The sequence below is a fragment of the Episyrphus balteatus genome, chromosome 2, assembly GCF_945859705.1.
Source record: "Episyrphus balteatus chromosome 2, idEpiBalt1.1, whole genome shotgun sequence".
In the NCBI taxonomy this organism is placed as follows: Eukaryota; Metazoa; Arthropoda; class Insecta; order Diptera; family Syrphidae; genus Episyrphus; species Episyrphus balteatus.
This window is the reverse complement of record NC_079135.1, coordinates 30,193,259-30,212,551: the sequence shown is the minus strand read 5'-3', so window position 1 is coordinate 30,212,551 and position 19,293 is coordinate 30,193,259. Positions and strand designations below refer to the sequence as shown.

Here is a 19,293-nt window from a genome sequence, read left to right as displayed (position 1 = left end):
AAATATGATTAATTCGAAAATATAATTATGATAAAAATTATAAAGAAAAATGTTTACATGTTTTTTTTAATTATTTTTGTCAAAAATTGCCGATAAATTCATTACAACTTGTTTTTCGGTAAAAAAATGATAGCGGCTATGACTCAAGCTCGTTTTTCCCGAAAAAATCGTTTTAAGCCCCCGGTAATTAACTCTACTTTTTAAAGTAACTATACCATGAAATGGTGCAATGGCCTTGGCCATTTTTTTCAAGCAAAAGTCAAGATACTACTTAACTGTAAACTTCTCAAATTGAAGGGTACTAAAAGAAGTTTTAAATTATCATATGCACTTAAAGCTATTGTTTAATTTAGTTTTTTAAAAAAGTATGCCTCGAAATAAATGAAAAAACCGTCAGGTACTGTGCTGCAATGCTTCCATTTTTAAGCAAACAAAAATGCCAATGACTGTGTTTGATGATTGTATAATTAAAAAAAAAAAATGTTAACAAAGAGTGTAACATAAGTTATTTAAAAATTCTTAAACAAAAAAATTAACCTGAAACTATTTACATTAAAAATATATCTATACATTATAACATTATATATATATAAAAAAAAAAACAAACAATAAATCTAGAATTTAATATATTGTTCAAAATATATAAGGTGCTCTTACACTTTATCACTCACTTTCAGTGATTGATTTAAATTTTTTTGTATAAAATAAATCCATTGTTAAAATCAAATAAAAACATATCGATATTTCGAATGGAAATTTAAAAGTAAAAACAATAGAAAATAAAAAAAAAATACCAAAATGGACCATAAAGCGAGTAGTCACATTCACATGTCAGATTCTCTGTACAAAATAAGAAAAACATATATATTTTTAAATTTAAATCCCACAAATGTTATATAATATAATAATAATTATATAAAAGACATGATTTCAACAATGGTAAAATCAGAGTTTTGTAAATATTTGTTTTTTGTTGTTGTTTATTTCTAGCTAAACATGCACCGCTCCGTGAAAATTGCATTCAATTTTTAACAAAAATATATTTTAAAGTCAGGTGAGTGTGTGTTGGTGTTAAAGTCTAAACTATATATTGAAATTTTGACTTAATACATATATTTTCACAGTCAGTAAAGTCGAAGAAAAATAAAACCATAAAACTGCTATACCAAAAACTTTCGCAAAATATATCAAGTTTTTTTAATTCACTGAATTCAAAAACCTAAAAGATGTCTCTGGTGATGGAGACTGTTCCTTTACTTTTTTGAAATAGTTCAATTTTGTTTCCCTTTGAAATCCTGACTTCTTGAAAAGATGTCAAGTATCCGGAATATTTGTATATCTCCAGACCTTTTATCCTGCAATGAACATTTTATAAAAAAAAACTTATGCAATTCTTATTAAAATAATTGAAAGATTTAACTTTCCAAAAGAAACAATTGGCATCAAATAGGAATCGATTGATTAAATTTCAAAATTAATCGTACTTGCCACGGTGCTGACACACTATGTGCTTAAAATTTTCCAAAAACCTAAGTGCGACTTTTAAAAAATGGAAAAGTGAAAGTCCAACACTGCAACACTTAATCGACTTTATTATTCTATTTATTGTTCAAGCAATTGGAAAACAATGTAAGTTATTTTTTTTGTTCCTTTTGTTACTCACCCAATTAAAATATATCAAAGAAGAAATATCCCACCACCAAAAAATTTGCGTTAGGCTTATAAAAAATCGTTTTTGGTATAAATCCATAGGTAGATGAAAACAAATTTAGAAAATTACAGTTAACTTTCTGAATTCCAGAGTACAACAACTATAGCATATCTTTTAGACAAGGGAAATTAATAATTTATGGCAATACCTATTATAATAAAAATTTTATATAAAATTAAACAGAGATTATAAAAATGAAAATGTATTAAAAAATTTAAATAACAAAATAGAGTATACTACTCGCTGTTACTTATTCAAATTAAAGTTATTTTAAAATTAACCATAATGTATGTAGTATTCATTTTTTTCACTCAAATTTTAAAACAAAAATCTAAAAAAATGTACCTCCCCAAAATTTGTATTGGTTATTATTAATAAAGTTAATTAAATATTCCACATACTCATAATCTATAGCTTTAATTTATTATAAATGAAATACTATACATTTAATATACATATATATCTGTATCTATATATATATAAAAAAAAAATAATTATTGCTCAAATTCTTAAATTATTAGTAGAATTATTTTAATTATTCTGATAGAAACCTTACCTTAGAAAGCGCCTTTAAAAATTATATGTATCTCTATTTAATTGATTAAACTTTAACTAGATTCTTTAACAAAAATAATAAATAAAATTAAAAAAAAAAAAAAACAACAACATTCTAAGAATAAACCGAGTTTGATAATTTAAGTCTATAGATAACCTATTTAGTAGAAATTGTAAATAATTTAATTTTAAAAATTTATTAATGTAGAAATACGTTGTAATAATTTAATAAAACAAAATATTTAAATAAAAACATTTTTTTTCTTAATGAGTGTGGAGTAACAAAGGAAAATCAACTTTACTCTAATGTCGACCCTTGAATGACAAACTAAAAATTTCTGGTCGATTAATAAGTAGTTGGAGATAATGTTTTTTTTTCAGTAAAATGGGTCTTAAAAATAGTACCTATACATCCTTTATAACGACTCCTCCAATTTTTTTAAAATAAAAATACAAGACCTATTATATTTAAAAAAAAATTATCTATGTACGGATAAATAACGTTTTTTTTTTCAAAAATCGTTTTTTAACGTTTGGTATTTTTCATATAGAGGTTTTCTATTTTAACGTAAACCAATGAACCGTAAGCTTTAGGTCAAATTACATGCAGGTACACAAAAAAAAAAAAAAAAAAAAAAAATGTGTGCAATTCACACGTGGTAGAAGTGAAACCCTAAAAAAATCATTTTTCTTGCAAAAAAAAAAATAGAAAAAATCTACCTATTTTTATTCTATCACCTTCAAATCCATGTTTTTTTATATAACACCCTATATACATTTTATATCATCTGTAAGCTTATTGTCCAAGCTCAAAATATTATATCGATCAGGTCTATGAGACATCTAAAAAAAAGAGCTAGAATTTTTTGAACTCGATCAATTTCCATCAAAAAAAGCGAAAAAACACATATTTTTATCTTCTCACGCTATTAAATGCATTTTTTACCTATCAACCTATACAAATTTTTACACCATCTGAAAGCTTATTGTCTTAGCTCAGAATATATATATCGATCAGGTGTATGCGACATCTACAAAGAGAGCTAGCATTTTTTAAACTCGATGAAATTTCATCCAAAAAGCAAAAAAACATTTATTTTTATGTTCTTATGCTATTAAATCAATTTTTTTGTTTGACAACCTATAATACGTAACATGCTGTCTGATATATCAAAAAAAGGTTATGTTATCAGCATGCGTATTAAAGTTAAATCAAATTTGTATGTGCACTAGATTAAAAGATATAACGTGTGTTGGAAAAGAACATCTTTTTACCGTTATCTCTGAATTTTGAATATGAAATTAATTGAAATTTTGTACAATTATAATTTATTTAATTACCTATCTACAGTACAAATTTCATTTATCTATCTATTAAAACAAAAAAGTTATAACAAGTTGAAGTCGTGTCGCGTTTTCGTTTCATCTTGTTTCAAATCACTACGATACTAAAGAAGTTTTCACTTCAAAAAATGGAAAGAACACATGACAACAGCGCGCAGTTGATTTGACGGTCTCCCATCTTTCAACTAACAGTGCGCAATGGTAGGTACTTGAACCACGAAATACAATAACTGTACGCATATAACCCAAAACAGGCGTTCTAATTTTTCTACTTAACTTTAATCGTTTAGCTTATTTTGCACAGGCAGCTTCAAATGTTGATATACATACATACATTACACTGGTCTACAAAATTTAATTTATTTTTTGGTGCGGACACTAAAATATACTTTTCTATAGGTTTTTGATGTTTTGAACTCGAATCAAAGTCAGAAATATCCTATCAGCTCCCGTTTTTGACTTAATTTGAAGTTAACCAGATTTTCCCCACATGAACCAAAATATACTTTTCTGAATGTTTTCGGTGTGCTGATATCCTATCAGCTCCCGTTTTTTGAAATATTACCGTTAGAAAATGCAAAAAAAACGTTTTTTTACCACTTTTGATGTTATATGCCTTTTAAGAAATTTTAGCCACGTAAAAAAAACTTCTGCAAGTTCTCGGCATATGAAATGTTTTTAGGGGTATATATAAAAATAGATGATCACACCGAAACTATACATATTTTGGAACAATGGAAGTACCTACATATAGCAACTTAATATCTATGCGTACGAACGAGAAAAAACAAAAGGTTGTTCATAGTTTCGCAAAACTTAAGTTTTTTATCGATATTTTACAAAAAATAAAACAAAAACCAACATACATTTCCTTCTACCTCTGGTTATTAATTTTTGGAGCAGATTCCTTGCAAACGGTCTGCGCTATGAACTCAATTAAAGTTCTCGTTGGTCTGCCAGACATTCCAGGCCGAAGGTAGTGGAAATCTTTTCCGCTGGTATACATGACGTTGGTTGCATCCTAAAATTAGTAGATTTATAAATTTCAACAAATAAAAATATGAATATAAAAATATATCATCTCACTATATGCATCCATTGTCCACATGGAACAAATTGTCGCAGAAATGCGGCTGCCTTGCAAGGATTTCCTCCAGTTCCCATGCCATAGTTTTGAACATCACTAGCTTCACAGCCAGTAACCAACCGAGTGTAATAATTCCATAACGGAAAGCGCCACACTCGGTCACCCGTATGAATACTAGCATGTTTGATTTGTTGCCAAAGGATTTCCGAATTCGTAAAAATTCCACTAGCTGCTTCATCTAATGTTTGACGCATAGCACCCGATGTGGTACCCACATCAACTATAAATTTTGGGCAAAAATTCTGAGCATAAAGTAGGGCATCTGCCAATACTAAGACATCTTCATGATCTGTACCTTGGATGTCTATGGTCTTGCCATTCATGCAAGTTACTACATCACCCGGTCGGAATGAATTGCATCCAATAACATTTTCACATAGTGGTATAAGAGCTCGAATGTTGACAGGCAAACGAAGTGCTGAAATAGCTTTGCAAGTAGCTACAACAACAGCAGCTCCAGTCATATCAGCTCGCATTTGCTTTAGCTCTTCTTTATTTTTTAAGTTAAGGCCACCACAATCGTAGGTTATCCCCTGGCCAATCAGAACAATAGGTCTGTCGTCCCTGGTTCCACCATAATAAGTGAGCTCGAGGAATATTGGAGCTTCACAAGAGGCTCTTCCTACAGCCAGAAAAGCATTCATCTGTTGACTTTCGGCCCAGCCTTCAACTTTGACCTCAACATTTACGCCGGACTTGCACAGCACCTCAACAACTTTTTCAGCAAAAGCTGTAGGCGTGAGGAAATTTGCTGGCGTCTCTTGCATTTGCCTAGCAAAATTTTGAGCGGCAGCTTTTTGTAAGCCAATTCGCCAGCCATCCAAATCACAAATCTCATCTTTGTGAGTGTGCAGTTCAATACTTGGTACTTCAAGACGTTGCTTATTATCTTTGAGCTCTTGATAGGCCCAGATGCCCAATGCTGCCCCTTCTCCAGCTGACTCGGCATGTCCACAAGTTTCCACTTCAATTCGGTCGATAAATAAGTCGCTCAATTTCATGCAAGCTTCTGCCACAGAACGTCTTATAGCTTCTTTGCGTTCGTCAATCATTTCATACGAATTATAACCTAGACATTCTTTACCGAGGCCAACAACTGCTACAGCAGAATAATATGGAATCTTCTTAGGTTCAACACAAAATAGAATTCTTGCTTCGCCAATTTTCGGCAGGGGACCAGACATCCGTAGAACCTCTAACATTCTTCCTTCGGTGCTTTTTACATTGTACCGCCATGCCGCCGGAGTAAGGATACCGTTATCGTTCTTATTTTCTGAATCGGCATACACACCCAAAACGAGTCCTCTTTGGTTAGGTTCAGCACAAATTTCTGTGGACGGCAGTTGGAGCAAATGGGAAATCACTTGATTGGCATAATTTTGCACACGAGTATATGAATTCTTTTTTGAGAACGGATTTAAGCAAAGTCTTAAATTGTTTAACATGGTGATATAGCCAGAATGAATTTATTCCATCAGGAAAGAAAAAAAAATAAATTGTTTTTCGAATGTTCCCTTTCGAAAATATAAGTTTTTAATGAATTTTTATATTTGATTGCCAAGTCGAAGTTTCTTGGTTTTGAAAAAAATACTTTAAGAGATTTGGAACGCAAGTGTTTAAAATGTTAAGCTTAAGATAAAAAACAAATCGTTCAACGGCTTAACTCCCTGATCTGCTGACTCTTAAGTTGATCTTGGCTTCATGTGACTTGGCTTTTACGATGAAATTTTAATCTATACCACACTTCTAACAAGCTCAGGTGGAACTTAGCATGAGTCACACTTTTTCGTGACTGCAACCAGTGTTCAACGATTTATAAGACTATATCAAAAATTGTCAGCCCTAGCGAGATATGGGTCGGAGCGGAAATTTATCCGATTTCATACGAATCGAAGAGTTTTTACCTGTCGGAAGGACACCTCGAAGCGTTATTCATATGAAATCGGACATTTTTCCGCTCCCTCGTGGTACAAAGTTTTAAAAAAGGTTAAAAAGTGACCCTACGTTAGAGTATTCGACACTACTTGATGGATATAGTTTCAAAGACAGGATATTGAAGTTACAAAATCAATCGATTTTCTAGTCACTGTGGCATATGCGTAATATCATTTTTTGGCTTTTCTGAGAACATTTAATGATGTGATACATTTACAAAATGTGATTTAGATCCAATTCAGCCAATGTTAATTCCATGCAAAAGCATGGAAGCAACATCGAGAGTGAACACGATTCGTCAAAGTTTGTTGCATTTGTTGACTTGATTCAGAATTAGCGGAGTAATAAAAAAAAACAACTATTGAATAAAATATAATAAAAAGCAAAATATTTATTTGTAATAATTATTGTTTGTTTCTTGTTTTTTTTTTTTTTTTTGTTCTTAACAAAGTAATACATTCTTAATTTCTAAAAACTTATTTCGCTTGTTTCTTAGTCCCATAGTGTAAAAATATTTCATAGGCGGTATAAATTCATATAAAATGTCATACCTAAAAGCAATTATACTTGGCAAAAAATGAGAATTTGTATTAAAATCTATAAAATTGGGGATTGTATCTTAAATTTTGATTGTGTTTTCTGTTTTCTGTTTTCTTTTTTTTTTTTTTGTTTTCTTAAAAAAATTTTATTCGATAAAACTGCTTAGAGGCTAAATTTTGTACAATTGACAAGGGATTGCAAAATATACAGACAGATCTTTAGATTCAAATATAAAATTTAGTTTAGTCACCCAGCGATACTGCTCTAGAGAGGACTACATTAATATCAAAAGGAGGAAAGTTTTGCAGAAGTTTCACATTCGAACCAAAATCGTTTTCTAGTATTTGTTCACGTAAAATTCTAAAGAAAAATAAAACAATCATTAGATTTATTAAAAGTTCGTTTAGTTCGACTTACATTATCATTGCACAGCAGACTTTTATGAGAAAATCAAAACGATTTTCATCGGAAAATACCGAATCCCAGATACGAACCACATCTGGCAGTGGAAATTCTTGTGACAGCAATAGAGTTATCCATCTAAATAAAAAATTCATATTATTCGAGAAAACAAATTAAAGTTCTAATAAATAAAAAATGTAGGGTACCTAAAGCTATAATATTGTGGATGTAATTCTTGTTCCTTCAATCTTTCATAAACATCTGGATCTTTTTGTTTGACCATAGTTGATAATCTGGCCATCATATGTTTTATGCCACAGTCTGAATCATCGAGAGTTTTTATAAAAAAGTCTCGAATTTCACCCATAAGCGATGTGAAACAGAAAAAACAATCTGCTTCGGCATATTCTGAAAGGGACGAATTCGTAAGAATTATTGTTAAATTGAAAATAGCAGTAATTTGCTTAACAAACTTCGATATTCTATATTGGGATCTGATGCCATCACATAATAAATAGGTCCAACTATTTCATTCATTCCTTGTACATATCCTTGTCCTGGATTAAGTTTGGCATACAAAAATAAAATTCGTTGGACGACTTCCCAGTGCGCTTCTTGACCTTCTTCCATCGCTTCGTAATTTTCGGTGGAACGCTTTGTGATGAGATTTATCTAAACCGAAAATAGTTTAAAAATTATTTTATAGTTGAAAAAATTGACAGTATTCTGTAATGTGATCTGTTAACTAATAAAGAAGAACATAAAAGAAGAATGAATAATCAATTTAGCGAAGGATTCTGATATCTAGAATGCAACGGTTGGAAAAATTAAAGAATACGCAGTACATAAAATTTCTGAAATGTAGGCATCTGAGTTACAAACCATACAACTCACATACGAATAAATTTACTATACTCGCACACGAAAAATTAACATTGAACCTAGCGAATATATTTTAATTTTTAAAACTGTAAATAGACAACTTGCAGTGGATTTCGATTTCTGCGGAAAAAAGACTGCTGTGAGCTTACAATTTAACAAAATAAGAGTTCTAACTAGAGGATCCAGGGACACCTTGTTTCAGACAGCGCTTCACTGGCTCCTTCTAATCGAAATATGGCATATGTATATTTAAAATTGGCCAGGGGTTACGGTCGTTTCTGCAAATCTGCATCTTGGGCAGTTTGGTTACAGGCTAAAAATGCCACAGCGTAAAAACTTCAAATAAAAATAAAAAATGACATAACGATTAGCAAGTGCAAAAAAAAATATTTAATAATTTTTAACGGTATATATCTCATTTACTTATGGCGTTTTCGATTGGCAGTCCGGAAGCGTCCCGAATCATTCTGAAAAAATTTTATTCACACAAAACTGTCAGTTTTGTACGAATAAATCGCTTTCAGAATGATTCCGGACGCTTCCGGACTGCCAATCGAAAACGCCATTAATTTCAACTATTTTTTATACAAAAATAGTACAAAAAAGGAAAATTTTTGGATTCTAAAATAATTTTAAATTTTTTAAAACAGTTATTATTTTTATCTAAGCGATATGTTAATGTCTTGATTAATTCACACTCCTCACATAGTCCCTTTAAAAAAAAAAAATGAGATTAAACAGATTAATATTTTTTAGTGGCGATTCTAAATATGATATGAATAGAATTGGGGCCTATTTTTTTTGTTATTATAACCTGTTTTCACTACAGCCTAAATGAGGCATATTTGCAAATAAGCTAAGTTTGAATTTCAAATTTAAACATTTCCTATACGATTTGACATACGCAATTAGGTAATTTGCGAAATTATTTCATTTTGGCTCTAGTGAAAAAAAGAGGCTATTACACTCCTTTGTATTATCTAAGCAAACATTAAAAAAGATGTATAAAATGATATGAGGAACTACTAACGTCCCATTAGTACTGCATTGTTTTATTTTTGTTATCACATTTTCAAACAAATAATATTCCAATACATTTTTAATCCATTATTCCACATTTTGAACCTTCCTATGCGATTTGTGATCTTTAATAATAGTTTTTTTTAAGCAAATTTGTTTTAATAAATAAGTATTTTTAAAATAAACAGTATCTAGAGAACAAAATATTTGATATTTTTGGCTATACAAAAATAGCATTTTCTAAAAATTGATTTTTTTTTGTAAATAAAAAAGCCGTTTTCAAAATTTAGCTTTTGAGTTCTTTTTAAGACTTGCCCAATTTATACGCAATAGGGCATATTCATAGACGTTTTAGACCATAGTTTATCTTAGACTGGAGTTTATTCAATGTTATTTGAATAGGATAAACTCTAGTCTTTCTTAGTAACAACTAAGACAGCTTCTATGAATATGGCCCATAATCCATTTAATTCAAATCTCTATATATGTAAACTAGAAATTTAAAAATTTGTCTTATTATGAGTTAAACGTGAACAAGACTGTACTTGAAAAAATTCTTTTCAATATTTTTCAATTGTGGCTTCTCGACAACAAGTTGATCAAGTTCGAATAACTATTTTGAACAAAAATAGAAAGTACCTACAATTAACCACCGAGTCCGACCGGGTAAGCAGAGATGCACTTTTTCATGAAAATCATACAGTTGGAGACTTTGTTTATTCTTCGACATACTTCAGGGCCACGGGGTTTTAGAACAAAATCGTAGGTATTGTGGAAAAGGAAAATAATTCAACGGAAATAATTTTTAAAAATATGTATGGCCAGTTTTTTTTGTAATTTTTTTTTTGTAATATGCGCTGCCGATTTGGCCTTGCCAATGTAAAATCCCTGTAATTTCAAATAATGTGTTAGCTCACAGGGTTTTGGTACATTTTATTTTTCGAAGATTGTTAGTTTATATTTTTTCCAAAAATTTATTCATGTTGGCAGTTTGTAGCCCTTCACTGTGAAAGGTATTTTTAACGCTCATCAGCGTTTTTTTAAACAACAAAAAATTACAATACTCTCGTTATACAATTTTTTTAAATGTCGACTTTTCTTGAGGACAACTTATACAAATCGACTAACGGCCAATTTTTTCACAGAGTCCTAACGCTAATACCGGTTTTAGTCCTAAAGTTAGTACTCAAATCGCTTTCAAGTTATTTCTTCACCCAAGTACTAAGTCCTAAAACTGTCAGTTTAGGACCGAGTACTAGTTAGGACCTGGTCCTAGCTAGATCCTCAAAATCGACTAGTACCTGGTTATTATACCAATTGTTAGTACTCAAATCGGTACCAAGTTATTTCTTCACAAAAGTACTAAGCCCTAGTAAGTACTGTCAAATTGGTACCGAGTATTAGTTAGGACTCGTAATTTGTTAAGACCTCAAAATCAGTAGTCTAGCGGTTAGTACTTGAAAAAAGCAATGAATTTGATTCTTTTTAAGAGAAATCTGCCAGATTTATTAATTTCTTGGGTATTGTTTCGCTTGAAAAATGTTTTTTGTTAATTTATTAATTATGTAATTTTCAAAATCGTTCCAATCATTAAAATGATTGGAACGATTTTTAAAAATTTACCCAAAACACTTGAAATGACGAATGCAATGCCGGAACTGGAAAAATAAGCAAGAGAACACTTCTTGATGAAGAAGTACCAAAAAAAGTTCGATCTTCCTAAAAGTGACAGCCAAGTCAGGCCAGTCAGGAAAGCCAAGTCAGGAAAGATGATCTTTAAATTTCTCGACCGGGAAATCATTTACACTCTTGCTAATACCTCGGACTTGCCTATAAGTCATGATAAAATATTGCGAGTTGCATTTTAGTAAAAAAAAAAAGACACTATAAGAACTACGTTCTTTTAAATTATTCTTTTTATTGAAATACATTTTTTATGTAGGTACATTATTATCATTATGTAGGTACAAACGTCTATCCGAAAGTGTCGTTAACTTAATATGGGTCTGCGTTCCGTTTAAATCTCGAGTACTTGTATGAAACCTTCCTCGTTTTAGATGACCTGTATTTCAGAATTGTTTACATTACCCAGATCACACAATTAAGCACTCAGGAATTAATTCTTGACTGAAATTTCTTGATAAATGAATCGAATTTGTTTTGCTTGTCTTGTTGGCCTTTGTTACATTTGACCACATTTGTTTTTAAAAGAAAACATGTTTTTTTTTGGAGGGACTTATTATACATAATGTACAAACAAAATTACAGGCTAAACATTCACAGGTCTAATGGTTAATTTTTTTATCAATTTCTTTGAAAAAAAAGTGCTCCAACCAAATATTTTCTAATCGAAGGTCTAAAATTTTAGCTGAATTTAACCAAACACGGGACAGGTCGATAAAATAGTAAAAAATCTAAAAGTAATATAATGACGTGTCCATTTGCTGGAATTGAGTTAGTTTGGGTTTTTTTTTAGAATAAAGAAAGATGTGAGCTGTGAGTAGTCAAGCTGTAAATGATTCACTATCCTTATATTAGAAGGAAATTTTAGCTGTTTTTGTTACAGTAACAGTTTACATTATTATAAAAAATAATTATAAAAATAATAGATACAACAAAATAACATAATTTTATACTAACTTACTTGCTGGGTTATCAACAGAAGCATGAATAAATCAACAAGCCATATTTATATCATTAAATTTACATTCATCTTTAAAAAGAAAACCTCTTTATTCTTACCTTAGTCATTCCAAGTCCTTTACGTTCCACATTTGCCGAATTCAGTACAGATGGAACAACACGTTGATGGAGTCTTCTCTCTCCTTTGCTATTTACAACAATTTCACATGGATAATCGGTTGGTTGTTGAAAAAATGATATGTCTGGACAAAGTCGACGAACGTCTTTGTCGATTTGCAGTAAAAATTCGTTGTCATTGAAAAATGTATTCCATGCACTTTCTGGACCTTCGCTTAAAGGATGGTCATGGCATTCGTTCATATCAATTAACCCGGGCGGAACAACTAGTTCATCAATAAATTGACGATAGAGAGCTCGTTTTTTAGCCAGTGTGGATGTCCACGAACTTTTAGATGGACCCAAATAACCTAGGAGAATTTTCCAACATAAAGCGCGAAAGCCATTAACATCAGGAATGCCTAATAGCACACACCCACAAATAAGAGATTATAAATTTATTAATTATTTAAGTTACTTGCCATGGAAGCATAAATTTCTTAAATTTTTCATTTCCAGTTCTTCTTGTGAAAGAGCATCTTCAAACTCTTTAACTCTGGAATATTTTGATGCATTGGAATTTATTTATTTTATTCATTTGTAATTAAGTTAATAAAGTTTATAAATTAATAAATAAATTAAAATACCTTGCTTTAAAAATTGACATTTGTTTAGATTCTTTCTTTTCCTGGTCGTCTTTTGTTGATTTTGATTTGTGTGTGGTTTGTAAAAAAAAAAAAATAAATATAATTTTTGATAGAAAGCAGCTGACTGTCATTTTACTCCGAATTGGAATTCGGAAATAGGAGGAAGTATATACCGAATAACAGTTTAGGGGCCATTGAATTTCGCTTCCGGTGGCGGTTGGTAGGTTCAATATTTAAAATCTTTTTGGTTCAGTAAACTTTAATTAAAATTTTTTAACTGATTTATTAAACATTTAAGCCTTTACTTAATTGGTCACTTTTTGCACAAAGTAAAATATTTTATTTCTGGCTATAGCGCTATTGATTTGTGAAAAATACTATACAAATAGTTTTTCAAAGCTAATCTAAATCTAAACTTTCTACATCATTTTTGTAAGTTCCATTCCCGGAAATCGATATATATACATAGAAAGTTTCAAAATTTTCAATTTTAGTGGAGTAACTAAAGCAAATTATTAGGGAACCTTGCAGAACAGCTCTGATTTTGGATGATCATTTTGTTTTTCAAACGTCGGTAATTAAAAATACTTTAAAGTCTATAGGTTAGAAATTGCCGCTGTTGACATATTGTTTTTTTTTTTTTTAATTAAAATTAGATTTTTTTTTTACAAAACCATATTTTACTTGCTCAATAGGGCAAGTATTGGTTTCGTGTAGAAAAAAAATTTGAGGTTTTAATCAAAACCAACATTACGTTGATGGAGAATTCCGAAAAAGTGGGTTTCGCAATTCCGTCCGTGCGTCTGTGCATCTGTGCGTCTGTGCGTCCATCTGTACACATTTCTACAGCCTAAACGCGTGGACGGATTTTCTTCAAATTTGGTACAGATGATTTTTATAGAATTCTGAAAGTTGGTTTTTTTTTTGTTTTTTTTTATATCTCACTTAGAAAGTGTACCTCTCATACAAATTTTTCAAGTTATACCAAATAATTCGAAAACGGCTCTAACGATTTTGATACAAAATTTTGTATATAATTTTACAAACAAGACCCAACTTTTGATTTAAAAAAAATATTTTTTGGAAGGTTCGTTAGTAACTGCCATAGAACCGTTTTTTTGGTTTTAAAATATCTATTACAAGACTAACCCGATTTCAACGAAATCGGCTTTTAGTTGACCGTAATATTAAAATGTTACATTTAAAAAAAACATATTTTTGGATTTTTAAAAAATATTAAAATTTTTTTTTTTTTTTTTAAATCAATTTTTTTGAAAACGGATTTTTGAAATGTTTCTAAATTTTGTTTTTAAGCGTAAATTAATTATTTATTCAAAATGGCATACCAACTTTTTTTTTTTAATGTTAGAAAATTTTTATATAGGTACAAAAAATTATTAAAAAAAAAACGGCTCTAACGATTTTCAATTTTTTTTTTCTCAAAATTCTTTTTCATACAAGAAATCAGATGCCATACTTCATTTTGTGATCAAAACTTTTAAAAACGGTGTTTTTTGTTAATTATAAAAACAGATTTTATGTACTTTCTTACACTATGGAAAATGTTTAACTAAATCGAATTATAATTTTGCCTCATTTTTTTATAAAAAGCTTTAAGATAAGATCTACTTTTACGATAAGAGCAAGTACGTGCGACCCCAGTCGTGCATTTTATTTGCTAAAATTTCATAAAATAAATGATACCAAAAGATTCTCTAGGTAATTTAAGGAAAAAAAAAAATATATGGGAGTAACGGACAATCTTCTATCGTATAAGCGATAAATGCAATTTCCTCACAATCTGACTTCAAAAAAAAAAAAAAAAAAAAAAAAAAAAAATATTTTGAAAACAACGGCAACACCTACAATATTTTAAAATACATTTTTAAAAAGCCAGAAGCTCATTCTTATCTCTTAAATTTAAATTCACTAAATCTAATTAAGAGTTTTTAAAAAAATTGTCCTCAAACTCAGAATTAAAAAACAAACTGTATTAAAAAAATTTAAAATAACTTTTTTTCCTAACGTTTTCGTAATAAAATATGAATTTATTTTTAAAAAAATGTTTGGCCATATATGTAGGTACATATATCACACTTTTGAAAAAAAAAAAATTAAAAATTACTTCAATTTCATTAGATTTTTTTATAAAAACTGTATGTATGCATTGAAATAATTGATTTTCTTAAAGACTTTGGCAGATAAGAGCTTTAAACTTTTGCTATTTAATTTTCAACTATAAGGGCTATTAAATGAATTAAAAATAACTTTATATTTAAATGTTGGACTTAAAAAAAAAATAAGTTAATTTTTTTTTTAAACTTATACATATAAACAAATTTCTTCGATAATGAAATACTTTTTAATTTTTTTTTTTTCATAAACTGTAATACATATTGACATTTTCTTTTACAATTTTAAATCATAATAAATGTGGCCAACAAATTTTGATAAAATAAATGCATTTTATATTACGAAAAAGTTTTAAAAACGACATGTTAAAATTTGTTCAATAATTTTTTTTTTCAAAAATGTGTTTAATTACCATTTTTTTCACAAACTGTTCATTCAATTTACTTAATTTTAATTTTACAAATATGAATAAGCTTCTACCTTTTTAAAAATGTATGTTAAAATATTATAGATGTTGCCGTTGTGTTCAAATATTTATTTTTTGTGTTTGAAGTCAATTAAATGCATCTATCGCTTAAACTATGGAAGATTGTCCTTCACTCCTTTATATTTTTTTTCCTTTAATTTCTAGACAACCTTTTGGCATCAATTCATTTATGAAATTTACGCAAACATTTTAAAAACAAATCTTTTTTTTTCACAAAAATCTTCAATTAAATTTAAAAAAAAATCAAAACGGCAACAGCTGCAATTTTTAATCTATAGACTTTAAATTCGATATCTTTGAGATTTTTGACGTTACAGCAATTCTGTTTCTGATACTTGATTCGAATTCAGAAGGTTAAAGTCTATTAAGTATAATTTAGTATCTATTTTCGTTAAATTTTTTTATTGAAAATTAGACTATTTCTTTTCAAATTAAATTGGTCAAAAATACAAAAAAAAAAAAAAAATAAAATTAGGTAAAAAACAAAAAAGAAAGTTTTAGGCCCAATTTATTCACTCTCCATTATTTTTAAAGGCTCCATTAAAAATTATAAAACTGTCAAATCGCATACAAATTTTAAAATTTCCCTTTTTTAATGGCGACTTTAAATTTAATGGAGTGTGAATAAATTGGACCTTAATCAAGTATAAAAAAACAATATATTGTATTTTCTTACTATTTTTGCGGTTATATAAAAAAAAAAAAACGATTTGAGTAAAATTTGTACATCTTTTTTTGTAAAATATTGTATTATAATTTTTTTTGCAACTTTTGACATAGATCGTAGGAAAACACGTTTTTGACACCCACCCCATTTTTTCGCTCAATTTCGAACAATTTCATATAACATTTATGCTAAATTTTCTCACCACCCTCATGATGGGTAATATTTTCTTTTGCCCTGAAATCGGATTGACACTGGTATATTAAGGCTTAATGAAATGTTACCGTATCACTGCCTTTTGCTTTTTGGAAGTTGTACAGAACTTTAGATTTATAGAATTTCAGAATCTGAATTTCGATACGACAATTTGCTCAAAGTACCTACATATATCCGTTAGAAATCGTCGGTAGAAAGAAAAATTATTCCTTTCCTTTGCAAATCATTGGTATGAAGAACATCAACTTTTTTTTTCCGCCGATGAAATTTAAAAAAGTATTAAAAGTTGTAATGTAAAAAGTATTGCCATGTCCCATTCAATATTAAACAGATGAACTCTATATCTATTTGCGGATCTTTTGAATCAAAATTTTGTTGAATTTGTTTTTCAATGAAATTTTGTTGTTGTTTTGTTTATTATGTTTTAAAAAAAATTACAACTTTAGTTTTTAAGACAGTCTTTGAAATTAGGTCTTTTTCAATACATATAGAAAAATTAATTGTTAATATTGCAGTTTTTAAATACATTTTTTTATTAATTTCAAATATTTTTGTATTAAAAACCTTATTTTGAATACAAATAAAATGCATGGCTGGGTTGCACGTACTTGCTCTTGCAGTTCAAAGCACTTTTATCTTATTAAACTTGTATTTGAACATTACGTAGGCAAGATTTAGTTAAAATCGTTAGAGCCGTTTTCAAGTAATTTGGTATACCTAACTTGAAATTTTTTTATTGGAGGTACGAGGCGGCGAGATGTAAAAAAACAAAACTTCTACATTATAGTAAATTTTTTTTTAACACAAAACCAATACCTGGGCTACAGTAGAGCAAGTTAAAACATCAAAAGTTAACCAAAAGTTGTAAAATAAAAGAAATTAGAATTAAAAACTAGCTAATTCCTAGCCACCTAAATTTTAAATTTATCTTCGTTAGAATTGAAATCAAACACTATATCGTCTTCATTGATTTTTTAATACAAGAATATTTAATTATTAAAAAATTGTTTTAAAAACCTAAACTACAGCTGCAGTCCTTTTAAAAAAGAAATACAATTTTTTGTTAATATTTAACAGAACATCCTTGTTTTTTAATACAAAAATATTTTTCAATGAATTTTGTATTTCTTCGTTTTTCTCAGTTTACGGAAGGTAAGATCAAAAGTGAGTTAAACAAATAAAAAAATATTTAAATACAAAAATAACGGCCAAATTTTTCTTTAAAAAAAAATTGTTTGTACACTTAGTGGCTAAGCAAACTATCGAGATTTCAAAAAGAGGTCAAAATTTCTTTGGGTAAACAAAAAAGTAAACAAACATCAATTTTTGAATGTTAAACACTTTATAACATTAATTAATTATGTATTCTAAACCCTAAGCTCTTTTTGCATAATGATGATGTTGAAAAGGAAAGTATTTTTTTTATTACTTGTAAATCGCCAAAATCGTTGTAATATCAAACTTATTTCCGCTCAGGGTCATCCGAATCCGACTTCATGTAATCTTATTTCCTCACAAAACCTATAAACAAAAAATAAATACATATACCGAGAAAAACATGAATCTTTGGTAATTTGTTTTCAAAAAGCCGAATGGAAATATCTTGAGACTTGACGATACAGCATTGCAATTTGTGTTTAATTTTTTTTTTGTGTGTTTTACAAAACTTTTATCTGATTTCACTTGAAGAACGTCAGTGGAGGAATCTAAATTTAAAATTAAATTTCTTAGTGCTGTTGCGAGTCTTGAAAATGTATATGCTTTGTGCTGTCTTGCTTCGACTTTAATAAATTTTTACTTGAGATTTCCATTTCTCTTACATTTTTTTTTTCTTGGCGTACATACCTCCTGACGATTTCGCTTTCATGTGTAGCACGAAAATATTGAATAACGTATAGAAAAAAGAAGCATGGTCCGTCCTGCTCCTGAAAAGCCTAGCGTTTCGTAGACTTTTGTGCGATCATAAACTAATGTGATTTTTCATTGAACCATAGTGGCGTATGGGTCGTGTGCGCGTAACCGTTAGTGCGTCGTGATTCACCTTGTGCTATTAATCTTTTAAATAAAAATATTCTTATTTTTTTTTTTTTTTCTTAATCTTAAGAATGATTTGGTTTGTTTTGTTAAATTTATAACCGTAAAAACATCAAACACCAATAGATGTCGTCACTGTCGTATAGTCGTCCGCCCTTTTGGTCCAAGTTTGCTACGTGTAATGGTGCAAAGGATAACATTTTGAAACCTCCCCCGCATACATGGGGGTGTCTTCCAAAGAAACGTCATACAAAAAAACGGGTCCATTTCATTGATGAGGTACATGTTCTTAAATTAAGAGTGCTGCTAATAACACAGGATTTATAATTTGTAATTTATAAGTAACATGTGCGACGACACATAGACATGTTTATGTTAGACTCGTTGTTAAGAGCATACGTCAGTGTAAATGACCTGAATTTGTTGGTTTTTGAAATCGAAAATGTTTATGACAATTTTTGTGTGTGTCCTCATTTAATTAAAAAATATTGATAAATTAATTTATTTGCAGAAATTTCATTGTGTTATTTTTATAATAAAGTGAATGTTATTTTCAAAATTGAAATATAATATTCATTCAAAGATTGAATACAATGTTTTAACACGCCATGTTTTAAAATAATCTGAAAGAAATTAATGGGCATTAAAATAAAAAAAATTTTAACAGCAACAAAAAAAAAAGGATTATAATAAAATACGAGTATATCTATTATTTCAAGAAAGAGAGTGACTAAATCTTTGAACAAAGGATCATACAAATTCGTCTATTCTACATACCTATCCAAGAGTTTGAAAAGTTTAACATAGTGTTTGAAGAACGTCATAACTTACGACGGA

The 19,293-nt window shown here is 29.1% G+C and overlaps 3 protein-coding genes across 8 annotated transcripts in view; 1 reads left to right on the top strand and 2 right to left on the bottom strand.

Annotated features, from left to right (window-relative positions):
- Positions 1-4,405: 4,405 nt before the first annotated feature.
- Positions 4,406-6,305, bottom strand: LOC129912269 (cytosol aminopeptidase-like). Its single transcript, XM_055990451.1, has 2 exons — positions 4,697-6,305; positions 4,406-4,631 (listed from the first exon to the last, which is right to left on the bottom strand). The coding sequence occupies exons 1-2, from the start codon at positions 6,200-6,202 to the stop codon at positions 4,485-4,487; spliced, it is 1,653 nt and encodes a 550-aa protein (XP_055846426.1). The 5' UTR covers positions 6,203-6,305; the 3' UTR covers positions 4,406-4,484.
- Positions 6,306-7,159: 854 nt separating this feature from the next.
- Positions 7,160-13,183, bottom strand: LOC129908707 (TBC1 domain family member 13). 2 transcript variants are annotated; one of them, XM_055985412.1, is made up of 7 exons: positions 12,923-13,183; positions 12,758-12,831; positions 12,279-12,697; positions 8,108-8,306; positions 7,841-8,042; positions 7,650-7,772; positions 7,160-7,592 (listed from the first exon to the last, which is right to left on the bottom strand). In XM_055985412.1, exons 1-7 carry the CDS (start codon positions 13,051-13,053, stop codon positions 7,475-7,477), a joined length of 1,266 nt encoding a protein of 421 aa, XP_055841387.1. In that variant the 5' UTR covers positions 13,054-13,183; the 3' UTR covers positions 7,160-7,474. The 2 variants fall into 2 exon arrangements, with proteins under 2 accessions (XP_055841387.1, XP_055841388.1); XM_055985413.1 differs by having other exon boundaries at positions 12,279-12,646.
- Positions 13,184-18,567: 5,384 nt separating this feature from the next.
- LOC129908706 (PDZ and LIM domain protein 4) overlaps positions 18,568-19,293 on the top strand; it is a 29,741-nt gene continuing 29,015 nt past the window's right edge. For all 5 annotated transcript variants that reach the window (XM_055985405.1, XM_055985403.1, XM_055985408.1 and 2 more), the window contains exon 1: positions 18,568-18,735. In XM_055985405.1, coding sequence (XP_055841380.1) covers positions 18,583-18,735 — 153 coding nt within the window. In that variant the 5' untranslated portion in view covers positions 18,568-18,582. The remainder of the gene's footprint in view (positions 18,736-19,293) is intronic.

Bases quoted from the DNA above. Each gene is read 5' to 3' on its own strand.
- LOC129912269 (XM_055990451.1), bottom strand. From the start codon at position 6,202: ATGTTAAACAATTTAAGACTTTGCTTAAATCCGTTCTCAAAAAAGAAT. The intron at 4,632-4,696 runs GTGAGATGATAT...TACTAATTTTAG, and splicing joins GTGGACAATGGATGCATATA to GATGCAACCAACGTCATGTA.
- LOC129908707 (XM_055985412.1), bottom strand. From the start codon at position 13,053: ATGACAGTCAGCTGCTTTCTATCAAAAATTATATTTATTTTTTTTTTT. The intron at 12,832-12,922 runs GTATTTTAATTT...AAAATATTCCAG, and splicing joins ATGTCAATTTTTAAAGCAAG to AGTTAAAGAGTTTGAAGATG. The intron at 8,307-12,278 runs GTAAGAATAAAG...TTTTCGGTTTAG, and splicing joins AAGGACTTGGAATGACTAAG to ATAAATCTCATCACAAAGCG.